The sequence below is a fragment of the Pogoniulus pusillus genome, chromosome 24, assembly GCF_015220805.1.
Source record: "Pogoniulus pusillus isolate bPogPus1 chromosome 24, bPogPus1.pri, whole genome shotgun sequence".
NCBI lineage: Eukaryota > Metazoa > Chordata > Aves > Piciformes > Lybiidae > Pogoniulus > Pogoniulus pusillus.
Genome location: NC_087287.1, coordinates 1,135,575 through 1,155,518, shown reverse-complemented (window position 1 = coordinate 1,155,518; position 19,944 = coordinate 1,135,575). Strand labels below are relative to the sequence as shown.

The following is a 19,944-nucleotide window of genomic DNA, read 5'->3' as shown; positions in this document are numbered from 1 at the left end:
CAATTCCCTTTGCAGTTCACCTTTAAAGGAAAATATTTTTTTTAATGCACGTGTATTAAATGTGCTCATGTTCAGTCCTGGTTGTTGTTTAATGAACAGGATATTCATTACATTTAAGCATGCTGAGCTCACAGAAACAGCTGGAAAAATATTATAAGCACTCATTACAAGTGAAGAAACAAGCATGTGTGTGTGTGTGTGCACATGGATTTTAAACGTCACGCAGCACATGGGCGAGGAGAGGGCCCTCACAGGGACACTGCTGACATGCATCAGTAACTGATGGAAAACAGCAGCAGCAGAGGAGAAGGGAAATCCCACTGTATCACAATCAGTGGTGCCCACTAACAGGACAGGGAACAACAGGCACAAGCTGGCACGCAGGAAGAGTCCACCTCAACGTGAGGAGAGGCTTTGCTGTGAGGGTGACAGAGCCCTGGTGCAGGCCAGAGAGGCTGTGGAGTCTCCTTCGCTGGAGGCTTTCCAAACCCACCTGAGAGTGTTCCTGTGTGATCTGCTCTGGGTGACCCTGCTCTGGCTGGGGGGTTGGACTGAATGATCTTTAGAGGTCCCCCCCAACCCCTAACAACCTGTGATTACCTCCATAGCTTCTAATTTTTAAGTAACTGTTGTAATGCCACTAACAGCACAGCGAGAGAAGGCTTTGGCGCAGTGCTTTCAGACTCTGGTAGCAGGATCTTTACTGGAGACAATTAGCAGACCCCCCTCGAGACCCAAGGAGTGCCATTTGTAGTGACTAACCCAAAGGTTGTTGTGTCCAGAGGATGCCATGAGTGACCTTTTGTGGGATACCAGAGCTGAGACTGCTGTTGGACTGCCCTCCATGTATCAGTGCAGACAGCTACCAAGAGAAAACCATTTAACTGCTCTTTTGTTCTGTTTGTCTCTCAGCTGTACCATCACTTACTGATGCTAACAGTCATGGTGTGAGGATCACTGTATTGCTTCACTTGCAAACCTTAGGGAAGCTGAAGGTATTAACACTTGGTCAGACCTCTAGGAGCTAAAGATACTGTTCTCCTGTGTGTTAAGAGGGAGATGAGTGAGCCAAAAGCTGATGGCATCATAACTCTTTGGTTCTTCCCAAAATCTGATAACTTAAATAGGGAAAATGCCAACTACCTGCTGACTTCCTTGAATGAAACAATATTGATTTATAAGCTGGTGAAATATGGAAGTATTATATGCAGACATCAGAAAAAGAAAGGCCAGGCTCTGTAGGTACAACACGGATGTCCTTGGCTTGATTGGATGAATTAAGGTTTCTAAACAGGCTTCTGTTTTCTTCTGGAGAAAAAAGGAAGAAAAGCAAAGGGAATAATAGAAGGAGGTGACTTTAAAAATGTTAAGGTCGAAAAATAAATTTTGTCATTAACTTAGTGTCATCTTCAATGATGATATGAATGTAAGCTCAAAAGAGAATGGTTTGGTTTGGTGTTGTGTCAGAGCTTTTCCTTTGTACCTGCATTGTCGGACTGTCTCTAGGTTGCCAGACAAGTTAAATGGCTCTCAAAAGAGCTTCCTGTGGCTCTGGACAGCTCACAGCAAGTCAGTCTTCAGTTTTTTTCAGAACCCACTATCTGTCAGAAAGGCATAGGAGTTAAAAACCCACAAGTAATCCGAGGCTTGGGTGTAAGAATTACGGTTGGCTGTTAGAGCCTCTAATTGCCCAGTGTCCTTGGCAGGGGCAAGCACAGGGCCATATCGTTTGATATCTGGAAGCCTAACCTGCAATAATCCAGACTCTCTAATCCCTCATGGACCTGTCGCTGTGTCACCACAATTTATTTTAGAATGCTGTTCCTTGGTGCTAATCTCATTCCCAATCGCTCATATTAATGTTAGCATTAGAGTAAATTAGGGCAGTATTTGCCTCATATGTGCCATATGTGACACTTAAGCACTTGTAAGTAATTGCGTACCAGAGACACCAGTGTGAAGTGTGCATGGTAGATACAGTAGGGAAAATGGAAGAGGAGACCAAAACTCCACTTTTAGCAGAAATAACTTCAGCAAAACTTTCCCACAGGCTACACAACTCTGATATTTTTAGCTGTTTGAGGCCAGTGTATGTTAAGAATAGCATTGGGTGCAGTGGGAAAATACAGAGTTTCTACCACGGGGCAGCCAGAATAACAACCTATTGATGATATGCTGCTATAAAATATGTAATTATCTGGCATGCAAAAGAGTAAACCACACACACTGTGTGCAGGAGGAATTGTGGAAGGACAATGCCACATTGTTGTGCGGCAAGGATGCAGTCTGGCTTCTGAATCTGCAAAATCTGATGGCTGCGTTTGTGTGATGCTTCCTGCAAAAAGGCTCTGATAAGAGGAGAGGGTTTTGTTATTGTTTCTAGTAAATTAGCTTAGGTATTAGCTTGGTTAAAGCGGCAGATACAAGTGGATAAAGTTAGAAAGCCGTTAGCTTGGATCACAGCTTGTGTTTCTTCACACTGTACCACGAGTCTAAAGTTACACAGAGCAGTCTCCTTTCCCATGCAGCTGCAGTTCTGCTTCCAGAACCATTTCTGCATCGTAATGCACCGGGTGTAAAATTTGTAAGCGAGGCAGGAGCGGAGCCAGGCTGCCGGGGGCCGCGCCGGCGGTGCTTGTTCTCCTTACAGCGCTACTGGTCTATCGCATTAATAATTATTAATAATGCAAGAACAAAGGCGCTGTGTGGCCTCATCTATCATCACCTATAAAAATAGTTCTAACTGATAAGCCCCGTCTGTTCTGGGGGCTGTTATTGTATCACTGTAAGTTGTGAAAATAGGGTGAAATCAATAATTTTTGTCTGTCCTCCTTGGTCGCAAAGAAAGACCTAAGCTTCAGGATTAGCAGGCAGATATGAGGAGGATTTCTTTCTTTGTGATACAAATCTGTATTAATTGATTTTTCTTGATGTGGATTAATTGCAGCTCTTTATTAGGAATAATATCACCAATAAACTATAGGCAAGTATAGATTGCTAAAGCCTAGCTTTCAACTGAATGGGGCTAATCAATATCTAAGTCTGTAATTTAAAGCAATTCATTAAGGCCTCAGGAAAAGCTAAACAATATATGTGAGAAATGTCTCATCTGGAGCCTTAGAGGAGTTTCCTGCTAAACAGAATAAGTACGTTTGTAAGATACAATGATTGCAGATTAATCTTGCCCAAGTGCTTCCCATTTGCCAGCTATCGTGTGCGGGGTGTGGAGGAACTCCTCTGTGGCTTGGGATGTGCTAGCAAGGTCTGATGGACCAGGGCCCCTCTGTGTTTGTCACTGGGCTTCCAGTTCAGGAGAGGAGGGCAGACACCACACACTGCAACACCTCCAGTGTCACCTTGCCCTTGTGGTCATGACAGTGTCCATGTTCTCATCCCAGGTGCAATGTGTTGTGTCCTCTCTGTGGTTTCTGGATGCCTACAGTAGACAAGAGAGGTGCACTTCAGTTTTTTGCAAAGCCTGTGTGCAGTGCTTTGGGCTTGGGGCTCTCAGAATCACTTCTACCTGAGAAGTAGACCCGCATAGGATTGAGTTTTCATCAGTGTTGCATAGTAGATCCATTTTGTGTCTCGTAAGTCATTAAGAACTTTCCTTGGCTATTTTATATCTGAATTCCAGAATGGTAGGAATTGGAGGGACCTCTGGAGATCAACCAGTCCAACTACTCTGCCGGAGCAGGTTCACAGAGTCACAGGATGCTAGGGTTTGGAAGGGACCCAAGGAGATCATCAAGTCCAACCTAGAGGAGGTTGCATGGGATGATGTGCAGGCAGGTTTTGAATGACTCCAGAGATGATGGCTCCACCACCTCTCTGAGCAGCCTGTTCCAGTGCTCTGCCACCCTCAAAGCAAAGAAGTTCCTTCTCATGTGCGAGCAGGGCACAATCTCAGTAATCAGATGGTAGATCACACAGGGTGAAGTTAGCCACTGGTGACAAAAGCAGCCCGGAGAGCTTAGCGCTTCCGCTAATTTATGTTCTTCGTGTGCAGCCACACAGCAGGTGCAGCAGTGTCTTGTCGTTGCTCAGACAGCAGCTTGGGTACTTGGAAGAACTTTGAAGCTAGGCGCTCCTGCTCTCAGTGCAGTCGAGTGTACAGTTCAGGTTGTGACCCTAAGCACCTGTTCAAATAGATGAGCAAATAGTAGTACAACTGCTGGTAATAGTTCAGGAAGTGGATGCAGGGGAGGTGCATGTGCCTCAGCAGTTCCACAAACACTGCACTTAAAATGCTCCCTTGGTGTAGCCTAAGCAACTTGGTTCTAGAGCTGGAAATCTCAGATTCTTATTAGACAAGGCCCAGATTTCACTGAGGCTACAGCAAGGATGGATGCAAAGAGTTTTGGCTGGGAAAACCATGAACGTGGCACTCTCTGCAGGGGAATAAGCCAGGCAAAACATGCTGTCAGCTCACCAGTGTGCCTCTTATGTGAGCTGATGCTCTTATTGCTCTAAGCCTTCTCCTTTTTTCTGTTATTGCCCAGGCTGGTAGCTGCCCTCTGGACACCTCTTGGTCTTCACTGTTGGAGCCTCCAGCAGAGAGAGCAGTTTGACTCTCCCTGTGAAGATACCATTGGCTACTAACTCAGGTGCAAGTCAGGGTAAGCTAAGCAGGTACTGAACTTGTTATCTGACAGGACTCTGGCTTCTGGTTCCATATACACTAGTTTGTCCTTGTCCTTGTGTGAAGTATTGTTATGACAGCTGAATTATCTAGTTCCAAGTAGCTGGTACCTGAACTGGCTAACCACTTCTGTCAGAAAAGACTTGGCATGAGTTGGGACTGATTTTCTGCACACTACAGTCCCTTTGTCCTTACGCCACAAACGCTTCATTGCTGTAGCAATAATGACAGCATGGAAGCTGTCAGAGGACAGAAATGTCTTGCAGTTTCTCATTCGATGGAGGTTCTTAGACCCTTTCTCAATTCCATGTTGCTTCCATATCTGCACCCTAAACCAGAGCCTAAACATGAAGATATGTGCATAGGGACACAGGCTGGACTGCTCTTGCCTCTGGCAGCTAACAAAGCCAAGAGAACAAACATCATCGTAAGCTGATGTGCCCTCTATCTGGCTTAGATTATCTGGAGGCCATCTGAATAAACTCTCAACTGTGGCAGGAAGCCCTGGGACTAGATCTTTCACCTTCCTTTGATTGTCATTTTCCAATTGTTTTCATTCTGCAGTGACGCCAGCATGCTTGCTCATTGATGTTCCATTTTGGCCTTGACTGCACCAGATCCACCCAGAGAAGTCAGAAGCCAAGAACAAATTAGGCCTAAATTAAGACTGGGCTTTTCTTGAGGCCCCCTTACACATGAGGTCCTGCGATAAATTGTAGACAATGCTGAAGTTTGGTATAGGCTGTGCTAGCAGAGGGTGCTTCAAGTCCATCAGGCCTCTGGACCAGATGTGTGCGCATGTGCACAGCTCCAAAGAGGGGCAGCAACAACACAAGTGTTACTGGGAGAACACACCAAAACAGCTCCACATTGCTTTTCCAAACTAGAGAGCTACCAGATAGGACTGGAGAAAGAGCGAGAGATTGTCCTCATTTCCTGGTCTCTGGGATGGCTGTGCAGAGAGAGGTACACTCACCTTCCAGCCTGGCAGTGCAGAGGAGCCAGCGCCACGAGAAAGTGGTGCAGTGTTAGCAATACAACGAGTCCAGATCTCTCCTCGCCGCGGTTGCCCTTCTCTTCAGTTTTGGTTCTCCATCAGCCACAAGACTAAGCACAATGCTGCCTCGGTGAGAGTGGATTGCTCACGTGCGGCAGGGAGGGATCTTGGTCTTCTGTAAGCATTTCTCAGGCTGGTGAAGTTCTTGTCATCTGGCCTAAACTCATCGTGTGGCAGCAAGAGGTGGAGTTGGGATGAGCGTTAAGAGGCTGGACTGACTGATCTTACACGTGGCTTGTCAGTTTAAAGCTCGGGACCAGCTAAGGAAAGCAAACTAATGCCCATGAATCTACTTCTCCTGTGCCAAAGATTTCAGTTGCCCAGGAGTGGTCATTTTGACACTCAGCATTCAGGTTTAGAGGAGAAAGGCTGCTGTGGAGTGGTCAGAGAGGGGAAGTCCCCCCCCATGCGTTTGCACTTGCCATTGGTGGTGCTGCTTTCGGAGCAGCTCTCTGCCTCTGGGGATGGATTTGCAGCACTGCATTTTTGCAGGTTTCCTTTGAAACAGAAATAAAACAGAAAGTGAAGCACCCGGCCCCCATTTTAGAAATGGGATGCTTCAGGATGCCTCCTGGAAGTCACAGGCTGTCCTTCTATTGCTCCATTTTTGGAATTCTTCAGGAGTGAGAACAGGCTTGGTTGTCAACAGAGTGCTGTTCATAGAAACTAGGCAGGAAAAGGAGAGAAGGCAGCCTATTGTTCAGGGATGTGGTGTAGGCTGCAAGAATGCGTGGGGAATGCAGCGCCTGCATGGCAGGCAGAGAGAGGCCTTTGTGTGGCCACACTGGGGCAGAATGGCAGGCATAGAAATAACTCTTATCTCAGTTTTTTATCCCTGCTGCTGCAACTGGAGGCCATAAGGCTACTTAGCCATTTCCTGGAGCAGCCTGGTGTCCGCTCCAAGCTGTCCTGATACCACATGCAGGGCAGCTGACCTACCGTGAAGTGGGGGAGCAGTGCTGGAAGCATCAGACCTCTCGGGTGCCCTCTGCTTCATACCTCTCTCTGACACGGTCTTGGTCATCATTTCTGAAGAGGTAAGATGCAGTCACCCTGCCCTAGTGACACTTTGAGTTTTTCCCTTTGACATTCCTCACTAGAACGTGCATGGTTTGAAATGTTGGTAAAATGTTTTGGCCACAACAACCCCAGGCAGTGCTGCAGGCTGGGGACAGAGTGGCTGCAGAGCAGCCAGGCAGAAAGGGAGTGTTGGTAGATAGTAGCTGAAGATGAGGCAGCAGTGTGCCCAGGTGGGCAAGAGAGCCAGTGGCATCCTGGCCTGGACCAGGAGCAGTGTGGCCAGCAGGACAAGGGAGGTTATTCTGCCCCTGTGCTCAACACTGCTCAGGCCACACCTTGAGTGCTGTGTCCAGTTCTGGGCCCCTCAATTGAAGATAGATGTTGAGGTACTGGTATGTGCCCAGAGAAGGGCCTGGTGAGGGGCCTGGAGCACAGCCCTGTGAGGAGAGGCTGAGGGAGCTGGGGGTGTGCAGCCTGCAGAAGAGGAGGCTCAGGGCAGACCTCATTGCTGTCTACAGCTACCTGAAGGGAGGCTGTAGCCAGGTGGGGTTGGGCTCTGCTGCCAGGCAAGCAGCCACAGAACAAGGGGACACAGTCTCAAGCTGTGCCAGGGCAGGTCTACGCTGGATATTAGGAGGAAGTTCCTGGCAGAGAGAGTGATTGGCATTGGAATGGGCTGCCCAGGGAGGTGGTGGAGTCGCCATCTGTGGAGGTGTTGAAGCCAAGCCTGGCTGGGGCACTTAGTGCCATGGTCTGGTTGATTGGCTAGGGCTGGGTGCTAGGTTGGAGTGGATGAGCTTGGAGGTCTCTTCCAACCTGGATGATGCTATGAGTCTATGAACTGCAGAAGGAAAAGTGTTGGCCAACAGAGAGGAAATGCAAATGGGAAACCCAAACTTTACCTCACAGTGGTGAACATTGTGGCTGGGTGCAGCGAGGTAAGAGCACTGCTACGAAATGCCTCAAAATCCTCAACCGAAGAGAGGCAACGTGCCTGAAAAGGGTGCATTCATGATTAAAATAATTTTACTCTTGAAGCAAATTAACACTTGAAACCGAAGCTTGCAGAGCTGGCAACAACAGACCTCTTATGGCCTGAATTAAACTGATTCTATGATTCTATGATTCTATGACCTACCCTGAAGGCTCACTCCTCATGAGTTTGTGTTACCTTGTGATGCTGGAGAGACCCACTCTTGAGGTAAGCCACCACTGCTTGCTTGCCAGTGATGGGGAGCCACTGGGAGTAGCTGAGCCAGGCTTTTGTCAGCCTGCACCATGTGCTGGCTGCAATTGTGAAGGATCTGGTTCAGGGGAGTCATTTAGGGCCAGGAGGAGCAAATCCTGTGAGCTGCTCTGAACACCTGTGCAGATTTGATGTGGCATTGAGAGGTGAGAGCTGTCATGTGAATAAGCAGAGGCTCAGTGGTCAACAACAGTACAGGGGACCCCGTCCAGCTAGGGAGCAAGGAACAGAGCAAGGAAGCTAATAAATGTCTCTTAAGTCACTCTTCCTTACATTCCTGGCATGATGCATTTTAGCCTCAGTAGTGACAAGCAAGTGAATTTGAGCAGAGAATATGGGCTCTCCTCTTCCCCAGGGGTAACTCTTGGAAGCTAAGTCAGCATTGGTGATGTTCCTGCCAGGAGAGGCTGTCCCAGGTGCCACCAGACTGCCACTAACCATTTGCCAGCAAATGTAAAAGCTGAGTCTGGAGACTGACCTGTGTTGAAGCCACCTGACCATCTACCAAATTAGTTTTATCCCCACACAGGTTTTTGGGGTGGCAGATGACCATCTGTATGCACAGTTACACTAACAAGAGAGAAAGGCAGCATGGACAGGAAGAGGCGATGAGGACCTAGGAGACAGCACAGCAGCTTCAGCTCTGTCTCAAGTCAGTACTCACTGTGGGAGCCTTGATACCTGCCCAGGCACGTGGACTTGTGCTGATTCTCACCTGTGGCCACCCTTTGGCCGCTGCTCTGCACACTGCCTCGCACTCGAGAAGGCCTGCTTGAGAAGCCCCACGGGAGTGTAGATGTCAGGGCAAGGATTGTTCCTGCAGTGCAGAGAACAAACCGCAGCCCTTGTCAAAATCTGCCTTGGTGTCAGTCCCTGCAGCTCTCGCCAGTTCAGTGGGCAGTGCTGATTAGCACCAGCTGAAGACTTATGTCACTACCTCAGAGTCTCTTCGTCGTTTTTATAGCCACTGTTAGCTGTACAGCACTTAATAGCAGCACATAATTTCCATGATTCATTTCAGGGATTCAGAGTGCACAGAACCACTTGGGCTCACCTCTGAGTGCAGAAAATCGCCTTGATTGGAGAAGCAAAACTTATTTGTGCGCACACACACAAGTTACTGCTCACCTGGCCAGAGCTGGCCACTGCCAAAGTGACCAGAGACCTGCAGGATGGATGAGCCCCTCTGAGTGGCCAGTGACTGAGGAAATCCAGGTATTGTTTCACAGAGCTGTCAAATATGTTCTTCAGACCAAGCCACCAAAAATCTTCAGTTCCGTTCTAGAGGGTAAAAGCCCTTCTGAGAATGAGTTTTGCATCTCTTCTATTTTGGTTACAAAAAGTAACAATTTTTTCCCCCATTAAAAACTAATTCAGAATATTTTTTAATAAGAAATCCTGCAAAATCTTGCTGGAAAGCCAAGGTGGTTACAGCTCCCTGGGGAAGAGGGAAGGGTTGTTTCTTTTGCTGTGAGGGCGTAAGAAGGAAAATTTCTCCTAACAGATAGTTTAGTTAAAAGCTATTTAGAAAAGAAACAAGATTTGACCAAGATAGTGGCCAGTTCTTGATTTAGAGCTTTTTAGCTTTTATTAGCTTTGTACAAAGCAAACACTCCAGTTGGGGTTCCAAGCTACAACTACCAAAAGTCTCTGATGACTAATCCTTCCTGGCTGTACTTCATGCTGGCTTGAAAAGAACAAGGCTACTTTTTGTCTGAGCCTGCGCTGATGTTACAGAAAAGGCTGGGAAGGAGGTTGTGGAGGTCCATCCACAGACATCATCCCTTGCAGATGCTTGTGGTATTTTCACTAGTGGCTTTGGGGAGAGTTAAGCTAATGTTTAATTAAATCATTTACCTTTATCTGAGGCATACTTTTTTTGGTTGTTTTCTAGCTGGCCACTTTTCCTGCAGAGATTTGCTGCGGTCCCCAAAGAAGAATGAGTAACCTTTCCTGTTCTGGCCACAGAGTGATCTGGCCGTGCACGCTGCCAGTGGACACTGCTACTGACTGGCTACCAGGAAGGAAAAGCATCCATCAGCCACTCTGCCTAGCACAGGCTCAGGTAGCAAAGGGGTGTCCTGCGGGGGATGGTGAGCTGGGATCCCTGGATTCTTTCCTTGCCTGGTGGTCTGGAGGAGGTAGGCAGACAGTAACTCAAATGAAAAAGGTAATGCCCACACCTCCAAAACACTGTGAAGGGAATTTCCGTGTGTTTAGGAGGCTCTTTGACCCTCAAATTAAACTGTCAAAGGCCCACAGATCAAAACCAGCAGTTCAAAGTGGATGTGGGTCTGAGCCCACGCCTGATATTCTGTGGGAATCTGCCCCCAGCCCCAGATTCAGCAGCGTTGTACAAACTCTTCACAAAACAAAGGAGGGAAGCCTACAGCAAGCTCCTTCTTTCTTGTTTCTTTTTTGCTCAGACGATGTCCTCTCTTCCCATTCCTGCTCCCTCTCTTCCACCAGAAAGGGACCTTTACTGCTCACTCCCTGCTAGCACCACCCTCATGCTTGTTCCTCCCTCGCTCTTCATTAACTCTCCGTAATGTATTTCCAGTCAACACCGACTGGAAATGTGATACTCCCAGCTCTGCTGCCAGCGATACTCCCAGCCTTTTCCTCTGCTGGCCTCAGCTGTCGTTATGGTCCAGCTCCCCCAGTTACTTTTCCACACCAGAGAAAGGCTAGACTGGTGGGAGGCTCCAGCAAGACTGGGAAAAACCAGGATTCAGGAGAAGGCTGGAAGCAGAGGCTGGAAAGAGTGGGCTGGGTCAGTTTCCCTCACCTCTAAATTGGTCTTGGTGTCCCATGATTAAGTTCTGTCCCTCCTCCCTGCTGCAACACCCTCCCACGGATGCTCTTGGATCTAGGATTATATCCCCTGTCCCCTGAGGGGTTGCACGGTGTGAGAAACTGCCTAGAAGAGCTCAGCTTCCAGTTGGGCATCCTGATAATACCCAGATTTCCAGAGGTGTGCAGCATTGTACATTTATTTGCCAGATACTCTCTTGAAAAGTTTGGTTATAGTAGCCAGAAAGACAAAACTTTATGAAAGGAATAAATAGCCCTAGAAAGAACTTAGTCAAGATATCTGCATCCTGCCCAAAGGGTGAGTTCCTCTGTGCACTTTGTGGTCCTGTCAGAAAGTCCCTGATGCTTGACTGAATGTTTTTAACACTCCTACCAACCCGACCTAGCTCTTTGTCACAGTTTGTCCCCTGTTGGCTGTTTGTGCATTGAACCCTGATAGCTGCATTTGAAGAGGTCATCTTTGGCCCTTGCACTGGTCTCAGCAGTTTTGGTCATTCTTAAACTTCAGGAAGGCTGGGGAGGGACTATCAACATGGTCTTGTAATGATGGGATGAGGAGCAATGGGTTTAAACTGGCAGAGGGGAGATTTAGACTGGATTTTAGGAAAGGGTTCTTTGCAGTGAGGGTGGTGAGACACTGGCACAGGTTGCCCAGGGAGGTTGTGGCTGCTCCCTCCTTGGAAGTGTTCAAGGCCAGGTTGGGTGAGGCCTTGAGCGACCTGTTCTAGTGGGAGGTGTCCCTGCCTATGGTGGGGGGTTGGAACTGGCTGAGCTTTGAGGTCACTTCCAACCTAAACCATTCTGTGATTCAGATGATTGGAAGTTTCTGCAGGCTCCCTTCTTGAGTCTCCCTCAATTTACATTCTGGCCTGGGGTTGGACTTTTTGTTTAGCCAGATTATTCTCAAAGCAGAAACCTAAGAGAGTTGTATGACCTACATTCCTACTTCCTCAGCACAGAGGCGCACCAGAAGGAACACTGCTACCCACAGTTGTGGCCACTGGGAACTGAGACAGCAATTCAGCCCCATGGGACCTGACTGCACTGCCTCTACACTGCAGATCCCCAGCTCAGGGAAACCTTTGGATGTGCGTCCCAGGACTGTCTTAATCCTTCGGCACCCCAGAACACGGTAAGGATGCTGCAGCAGGGGGTTATGCTGTGCTGTAGATGCAGCTGTGCAGTGTGCACACGGTTCTCGACACAGGGAGGTTGCTGCAAAATGCCTGCTCTGTTCTGAAGCGTTGCTGGCAAGTTGTGGCGAACATGGGAAAGAAACAAGAGTGTTGAGAGCTGTGGGTACCACTGAGAGATTGAAATGTTATGCAGAGTGACGCCTGTAATTCAGCGTTTGCTGTGGCGAACAGCAGAAAGGCTGCAGCACGATGTTATTCCATATTCTAAGCCAGATTCTTGAGGTCGGTTTTATTTATATCACATGTGGCTGGGACAAGTAATTCTAGGAAGGCTCATACCATGTATTTTCTTTCCAAGATTGCTAAAATCTCTCAGAGAAATCAATGGCTGGGGACTCTGCCGTGTGGCTAAAGATTTATTTTTAACCTCTGGGTGTGCCAAAATCAGGAACAATTATTCATCTGTCCTGAAACTGCCAATACAACCTGCTATCAACAGATGGTGTGAAGGAAAAGCCAGAAGTGGCCATTTTTAATATTCAGTAGATGAAAAAAAAACTTAGTTCTTTAATCTTATCTAACCTCTTGTGACCGAGGGTCTAAGGTATTGACTTAAAGACAATATCAATAGCCTTGATTTGAACCTGAGCCAGCCAGGGAACCGGATCCACTGAGGTACTTTGTACCTCTAAATGATGCTGCGTCTTCTGAGCCTCTGTTGACCTTAGAGGGAGATGAGCACTAAGGGTTGACATTGGCAGAGCAGAAGACCAGGCCCAGTCAGAGCACCTGGTGCTGCAGGTACCATGTGGGTGTACTCCAGGGGTTCTCGTTTAGGTCTGAACTTGTACAGTAGTTACAAACCAGCCCCTGTCGATGCCTAGGGATGCAAAAGAATTACGCCGAGAGATACAATCTCAGACTTGCTGTATTTATACATCTCGGCTACAAGATCAGGAGGGGTTGCCAGCCTTCACTTGGCTACAGCTGGCACAGACACGGCGAGCAGCACAGAAAACTCCCACACTGCAAGCTGCTCTATTGCTCAGTTAGCCAGGGACAGTGGAAAGCTGGGTCCTGCAGCCTGTGGTGCCACTGCAATGGGGTGCAGAGTGGCAGCAGCAGGAAAACAGAATTTCACAGCTTCCCATGAGAGGTGGATCCCAGCCATAGACTCAGGCTCACCGCTGGCTGTATCTGAAGGTCAGCCCCGGCACTGCTCATTAGTGTCTGTGGTAATCTCTGCAGCCCGGATTTATTTGAGACAAACAGGGTCGGGGGCACACTGGGAACCACACCAGCAGCTCGTATCTAACGGCAAAGCTAGTAGCAGACTGCGGGTGAGGACCAGCCTGAAGCGCCTGCAGGAGCAGCTTCCCAGGTGCAGGTATCCTGTCGGTAGACACTTGCCAGGCAACTGCAGCGGACGTGGACAGATGACAAACTGCATGCAGGTCGCTGGGAGACAGACAAAGCCCTTCACAAGCCGAGGGCTGTGATATGAGAACCTGCTACTTTGTTTTTAATGCCTTCCCAGAGCCCACCCTGGCAGGCCAGCAGCTAGCTCCTGGACCACAAACCCCAGTTCTGGTCCAGGCCTCCCCTCCTGCAGTTGTTGTGCTCTCCTCCAGCGTGGCCCCTCTGCCCCTTCCCGCCTACGTGTCCGCACACAGAAACCACTGACCACGGTCAGGCGGTCCCCTGACGATCCAGCATGTGGGAAAGCTCCTCCAGGGCGAAGCAGCCTTTCAAGAGCTGGGCCAGAGAGTAAAGGCTGAGGCAGCACAGGAGAGCACGGGGAGGACAGCAGTGTTTTCTGATGAAGGGAAAATGAGCTCTCCCCTGTGGGCTGTCCTCTGGAGGCTACCAGAGGGAGACTTCTCAATTGGAGGAGTGGAGGAAAGAGACATGAACAAAGCCAACCAGCTAGAAAGACCTGACTTTAATTTAGCATATTATCACAGTGATGCCAGGTGCCACTATGGCACAGATGACGCTGGGAGACACCAGGAAAGATCCACCTAAAATGTCAGTTCATCTTGGACAGTAAAATCGGATGTGCCTGGCAAAGTGAAACAAGCACTTAAGGAATGAGGACACAATTAAACACTCCCACCCTAAGCTGTCACTGGCAGCAGCACCTCTGTGGTATCACTGCAAACAGCCCAGATCACTGCCATGGCTGCCAGACCTCATTGCCTCACTTAAAATCCCTTTTAGTGCAGTTTGTTGAGAAAGAAGAGAGCTTTCCACTCAACAGCAGCAGTCTGAAAAAGCCCCCCACCCAGTAAGCCCCTAGCACTCAGGGGGAACATCTGCAGGACTGTCTGCAGAGAAAGCAGGACTCTGCCGTGGTTCTGGCTGCTGCCCCATCCTTCTCATGCTGCAAACACGAGAAGCCAGTGCCAGTAAATATTTCTCACTGGAAATGAGCTTGCACCATGCTTGGCACAAGGAATTCTGATACGAGCTCAGCAGAGATGAAAGGGGCTTGAGCCAATGGGCAATGACTTAGGAGCACCATGGGAGGAAGTCAGCCCACCACAAGCAGAGTTCTCTGCTGTCTGGATGCACTAAGCAAACACTGCAAAGACAGAGACAAAGCCAGAAAATTGGAAATTAAATCTTCTGGGTGGTTTGGGGGTTCTTTAAATCGTGTTTCAGTCAGATATTTGATAGCCTCAGCTTTGGTTTTTTACCAGCTGAAAAAGCAAAATCAAGCATCTCCCTTTTCCCTTTAGTCTGTATGTGGAATCATGCAAGGTAAGGATTATATGGAATGTCCCAGCCCCAGCCCGCAGTAGAAGGACGGAAAGGTCAGCATTTTAGGGCTGACAACACCAAACCAAAGGCAAGTCTCCAGCACCTTACCTTCTCTGTTTGAACGAGAGCCTGGTGCTGGAAGCTGTCTACAGCCATTGACAAGAAAGGCATCTGAGGACACTTTGCGTTAGCCAGGCACTATTCCACCTCTTCCAAGATGCAGTGCCTCGGCAGGCAGGAGCAGAGACGCAGAATTTTTATCATCCCAAAAAAGAAAGGTGAAGGGTTCATCCCCTTCTAGGTGGTATTTTAAAGCTAGCATGGTTAAGGCATGCCCAGTGCTGTTGCCAGCAGCTTGCAAACCATTTACTTTTGACTTCTCTCTGAAGGACCAGATCAGAGTTGGCGCTGGCATTTAGTGTGAGCGTAGGGCAAGCCTCAAGCTTATGCTGCACCGGTTTCATCATCAGGCCATTCATACTTTCTACACATCTTGAAGATAAACTCTCCCATACTTCAGCTCATGTAGGTGGTTCTGTAGTTCTCTTGATGCAGGGGAGTGGTGGCTGTCATCAGTTGATGACCTGTTCCTCCACTTGTAATTCTGAATTACCTTTTTGCTACCAAACCACAGAGAATTAAGCATTTTGTGGAAATCACTACAGTCAGAGACTATGAAATAAACCCAGGGCCAGATACAGAACAGACATATCTACAGGATGACCACATTCATCCAGAATTCACTGCTCTGCCTTCAGCATGATGCATGAATGATGCAGTTTCCACTTCGTTAAAGTGACAGCCAGAAAAACTGAGTGGAATTCTGGCTTTATTTTGCTCTGTCTGTGTTGAAGCACAGGGATCATTTCCATTCCAAGCACTGAGCTGGTAGAAACTATTTTAGCTGCAGGAGATAAAACCGAAGATAATGTTTAACCTGCATTCGTAAACCAGAAGTCTGCAACACACACAAACCCACACTTGCATGTGTAATATGAGTCGAGTCTTGCTCAGGTAATGTTTTGCCAGTGGGAGCATGCAGGAATCCTGAGCTGGTTGTTAAAATGGTGCAGACACCAAACGTGCAAGTTCTAGCAGCTGATGTACTGCGTGCAGCTGTGTGGCACTGGACACACAGCAGCAAACCCTTCAACCCGTGAGCTCACAGAACAGAGAATCACAGGCTCACAGGATGTCAGGGATTGGAAGGGACCCAAAGACATTATCAAGTCCAACCCCCTGCCAGAGCAGGACCACACAGTCTAGCACAGATCACACAGGAACACATCCAGACAAGTCTTGAAAGGCTCCAGAGAATGAGACTCCAAGGGTTGGAAGGCACCTTAAAGATCATCCAGTTCCAACACCCCTGCCATGGGCAGGGACACCTCCTCATAAACCAAGTTGCTCAAAGCCCCATCCAGCCTGGCTTTGAACACTTCCAGGACTTCTCTGGGCAACCTGTTCCAGCGCCTCACCACAACCACAGGGAGGAATTTCTTCCTAATCTAAATCCAGCTTCCTCCAGTTTGAAGCCATCTCCCTCTCATCCTGTCTTTGTTAAAAAGAGGGAGGTAGAGATGCAAACTACAGTCGTAACATCTCTCTCTCTCTCTCCAGCAGTCTTACATACCCAAAGGGCTGAGGCACTTCGGGATCCACTGCACCTCTCTACAGTAGCCAATTCCATACACATGCAGTGATAGCTCCCAGTTCCCCCTGTCAGCGAGATGTTGACCCATTCTTTTCCATACCTTGTTAGTCCTCTACATTTGTGCACACTTTGGGGGGCACTTACAGCAGAGGCCAAGCTGGATGCGCACTGCCTGGCAGCAGAATACACATTGGTTTGTCTCTGCTTTGTGTGCAAGACCCAGCCCATGGCAGATCTGTTGCTGCGAGTGCTGCTGAGGGAGGGTCAGTGAATGCGCTCCACTGCCAGGAAAGCACACACTTGTGTCTTGCTGCTGTGTGAGAGTCAGGAAATACACGTGGCCACTGAGAGAATCCAGGTGGTTCTGCTGCACGGAGGTTGTCTAGGCTCAGGCTCTCCTTTAGATAGAAAAGCATTGTGCTGGAGTTGGAGCACTTCATTTTTAGTGGCTAATGAAATAATGCAGCAGCTGCGTAGTGAGCCCCAGCACACAGGCATTCAGCTGCAAAAATCCACTATATTCTTACTAGGAGATGCTCCACCATTGAGCAGCTCCTTGACCTAAAGCCACTTCCTTAGTTATCCCTGTACGTAAAGCGAGAACAAATCCTTTGTGGGATGCTTGCTTATTTCTTACAGCAGTACCTATTACCAGAAGTATTAATAAGCCTACTTCCAACTGACAAAAAAATGACTTCTTTAGCTTTTATCAGGTGAAATATGGTCAGTCAGCCAACGATTTGCTTCCTTGGCATACCTTCCACTTGCTACAGGGAGGAATAAACTGAGAGTCCATCTCAGGCAGTGTATGGTTAGAAATAATGCTTTTATGTTGTCCATATTTTGTTATTTTTGCATCAAATCACAGCTCGGTTCAGTGTGATCTGACATGGCTGAAATACTGAACCCCCCCACTCCTCCAAAGCAGTGTTTATTATAGAAACCACAAACTTAACCTAACCTAGAGCAGCTTTTCCAGCAGTGATATAATTACAGTAGTTATTGTTGCAATAAACCAGATGTTCCTGAGCTGGACCGAAGGCACTTCCCCCCGCATCGCCTTCCCTACATTGCCTCTTTTCAAGCTGCACATCAGCTGTGCCGAAAGCTCTCCTGGTTGAGTGTCACTTACAGACCCCTGTAGCAGAAAGCGGTGCAGCGCTGGCACGCCTCGGGTTTCCATCGCTTTCCTTACGGCCTCCAACGTGACAGCCCGCAATGGCACTCATTCCTGCCCTGCTTTAAAGACTGCTTTTTTTTACAGCCTTAATCTGGCTGAAAAATGACTTTGAAAGCTCTGCTCCTCTCTCTCTCTCCAGTGAATGGCTCCATTGTTCTGCAGGGGACGATATGCTCCGCTCCTACAGAACCCACCCAGTTTGCCCCAGACTGCAGGGGAGCCATCAGTTTACCCCAGAATGCCAGGGTCTGAAGGGGGCCTACAGGAGGGCTGGGGAGGGACTATTGACAAGGTCTTGCAATGACAGGATGAGGAGTAATGGGTTTGAACTGGCAGAGGGGAGATTGAAACTGGATGTTAGGAAGAAGTTCATTTCAGTGAGGGTGGTGAGACACTGCAACAGGTTGCCCAGGGAGGTGTTCTAGTGGGAGGTGTCCCTGCCTATGGCAGGAGGTTGGACCTGGATGATCTTTGAGGTCCCTTCCACCCTAAACCATTCTGTAAGTCATTCTATGCTGAGCAGCAATGCAGCACAGCATCTTTTCATCCACTCCATCAGCTGTGGCTGCAGCTGTGGCCCATGAGCAGCCACTCGACCTGGAGCAGGAATTTCTGGCGTTACTTGAGCATTACACATCTTTTATTTTTAACAATGTGTTAGTCAACACATTTCTAATATTTCCCAGCCCAATCAAGTCCTAACTGTAAAAATATGTTGCCAATAAAGAAGTGGACTGTGCTTCAGCTGCTAAGGCCTTAGAGATGAAAGTTGTTGTGTGTATTTTATGTATGAAAAAAAAAAACCTCTCTAGGAACAACAAACATGAAAAGCCAAGAAGTCAGAAGTTGGCTTTATTACATTTATGGTGCCAACTACCTAAAAGGAGGATGGAGTGAGGCTGGCGTTGGCCTCTTCTCCCAAGTAATCAGCAACACGACAAGAGGAAATGGGCTCAAGTTGTGCCAGAGGCAGTTTAGGCTGGACATGAGGAAAAACTCATGAGAGAGTGGTGAGGGGTTGGAGCAGGCTGCCCAGAGAGATTCTGGAGTTGCCATCCCTGGAGGTGTTCAAGAAGCTCTAGCTGTGGTGCTTCAGGATATGGTTTAGTGGTCATGGCAGCTGGGTTACAGCTGGACTCCAGAGTCCTGGGAGTCTTTTCCAGCCTCTATGATTCTGTATGATGATACACTGACGAAAGCTCATAGAATCACAGAATGGTTTAGGTTGGAAGGGACTTCAAAGCTCAGCCAGTTCCAACCCCCTGCCACAGACAGGGACACCTCCCACTAGAAGAGGTCGCTCAAGGACTCATCCAACCTGGCCTTGAACACCTCCAGGGCGGTTGCAGATCACAGAATCACCAAATGTGATCTTTGGTCAGGTTCAGTGATTCTGTCATCCACAACCTCCCTGGGCAACCTGTGCCAGTGTCTCACCACCCTCACTGCAAAGAACCCTTTCCTAACATCCAGATGAACTAGGCTTTGGGGTTGTTCACTTACCCCATGAAGATACAGGAGAGTAAGGGTGGATTTATCAGCTCTCTGACCAGCTCACAGCAATCCTGGAAGAGCCCTTTGCAACGCTGGGTTCCATGCACTGCTCACTGGTGGCTAACGGAAAGCTCTCAGCCAACCATCCCCGTGGCAACTGCAGCATGACAAGGGAGATGAAGCAGGGCCAAAGGCAGCCCCCTGAAGCGCTCTGCTAAATTTACACTTTGCAAAATGTAAATGTTCCTTACAGAAGGAATTTACATGACTCTGGAACAGGGTCCAATTTTTCACTGATGCGGCAGGGGATGCAGACATTGTTGGCCTGGTTTTACAGAAATCTTTGAAAATGGGCCATAAAATAGCTGAGGAAACCCAAGAGGCACCCACAGGTTTGGAAGCAGATTCTAAGCCGGCTCTGTTGCTGAGCCGCAGTCAGCTCCCTGCTCTCAAAGGCCGCAGTATCCATTTCACATTCTTTGCTTTCCTAACGGGAACGTGTCGCAGCCGAAATAAATAAATAACCGGCCCCGGGGCCAGGAGCCTACAGGCCTCCCCCAGCCCGGGCTGGGCGGCCCCTGCGCTCCCATCCCTCTGCTTCGGCCCCTGCGCTCCCAGCCCTCTGCTTCGGCCCCTGCGCTCCCATCCCTCTGCTTCGGCCCCTGCGCTCCCATCCCTCTGCTTCGGCCCCTGCGCTCCCGCCCCTGCGCTCCCATCCCTCTGCTTCGGCCCCTGTGCTCCCATCCCTCTGCTTCGGCCCCTGCGCTCCCATCCCTCTGCTTCGGCCCCTGCGCTCCCGCCCCTGCGCTCCCAGCCCTCTGCTTCGGCCCCTGCGCTCCCATCCCTGCGCTCCCATCCCTCTGCTTCGGCCCCTGCGCTCCCATCCCTCTGCTTCGGCCCCTGCGCTCCCGCCCCTGCGCTCCCATCCCTCTGCTTCA

The 19,944-nt window shown here is 48.9% G+C and overlaps 1 protein-coding gene and 1 long non-coding RNA gene across 2 annotated transcripts in view; one reads left to right on the top strand and one right to left on the bottom strand.

Annotated features, from left to right (window-relative positions):
• The window catches only part of LOC135185876 (uncharacterized), a 223,689-nt gene that overhangs the window by 199,285 nt on the left and 4,460 nt on the right, over nucleotides 1-19,944 (top strand). Inside the window, exons 7-10 of the mRNA XM_064163035.1 lie at nucleotides 4,503-4,619; nucleotides 8,987-9,180; nucleotides 9,860-10,106; nucleotides 11,734-11,911. Of these exons, the coding sequence (XP_064019105.1) occupies nucleotides 9,142-9,180; nucleotides 9,860-10,106; nucleotides 11,734-11,911 (464 nt within the window). The 5' untranslated portion in view covers nucleotides 4,503-4,619; nucleotides 8,987-9,141. The remainder of the gene's footprint in view (nucleotides 1-4,502; nucleotides 4,620-8,986; nucleotides 9,181-9,859; nucleotides 10,107-11,733; nucleotides 11,912-19,944) is intronic.
• Nucleotides 13,843-19,682, bottom strand: LOC135185875 (uncharacterized). The gene is made up of 2 exons (XR_010306669.1): nucleotides 19,016-19,682; nucleotides 13,843-15,582 (listed from the first exon to the last, which is right to left on the bottom strand). It is a non-coding gene; the product is annotated as an uncharacterized LOC135185875 (long non-coding RNA).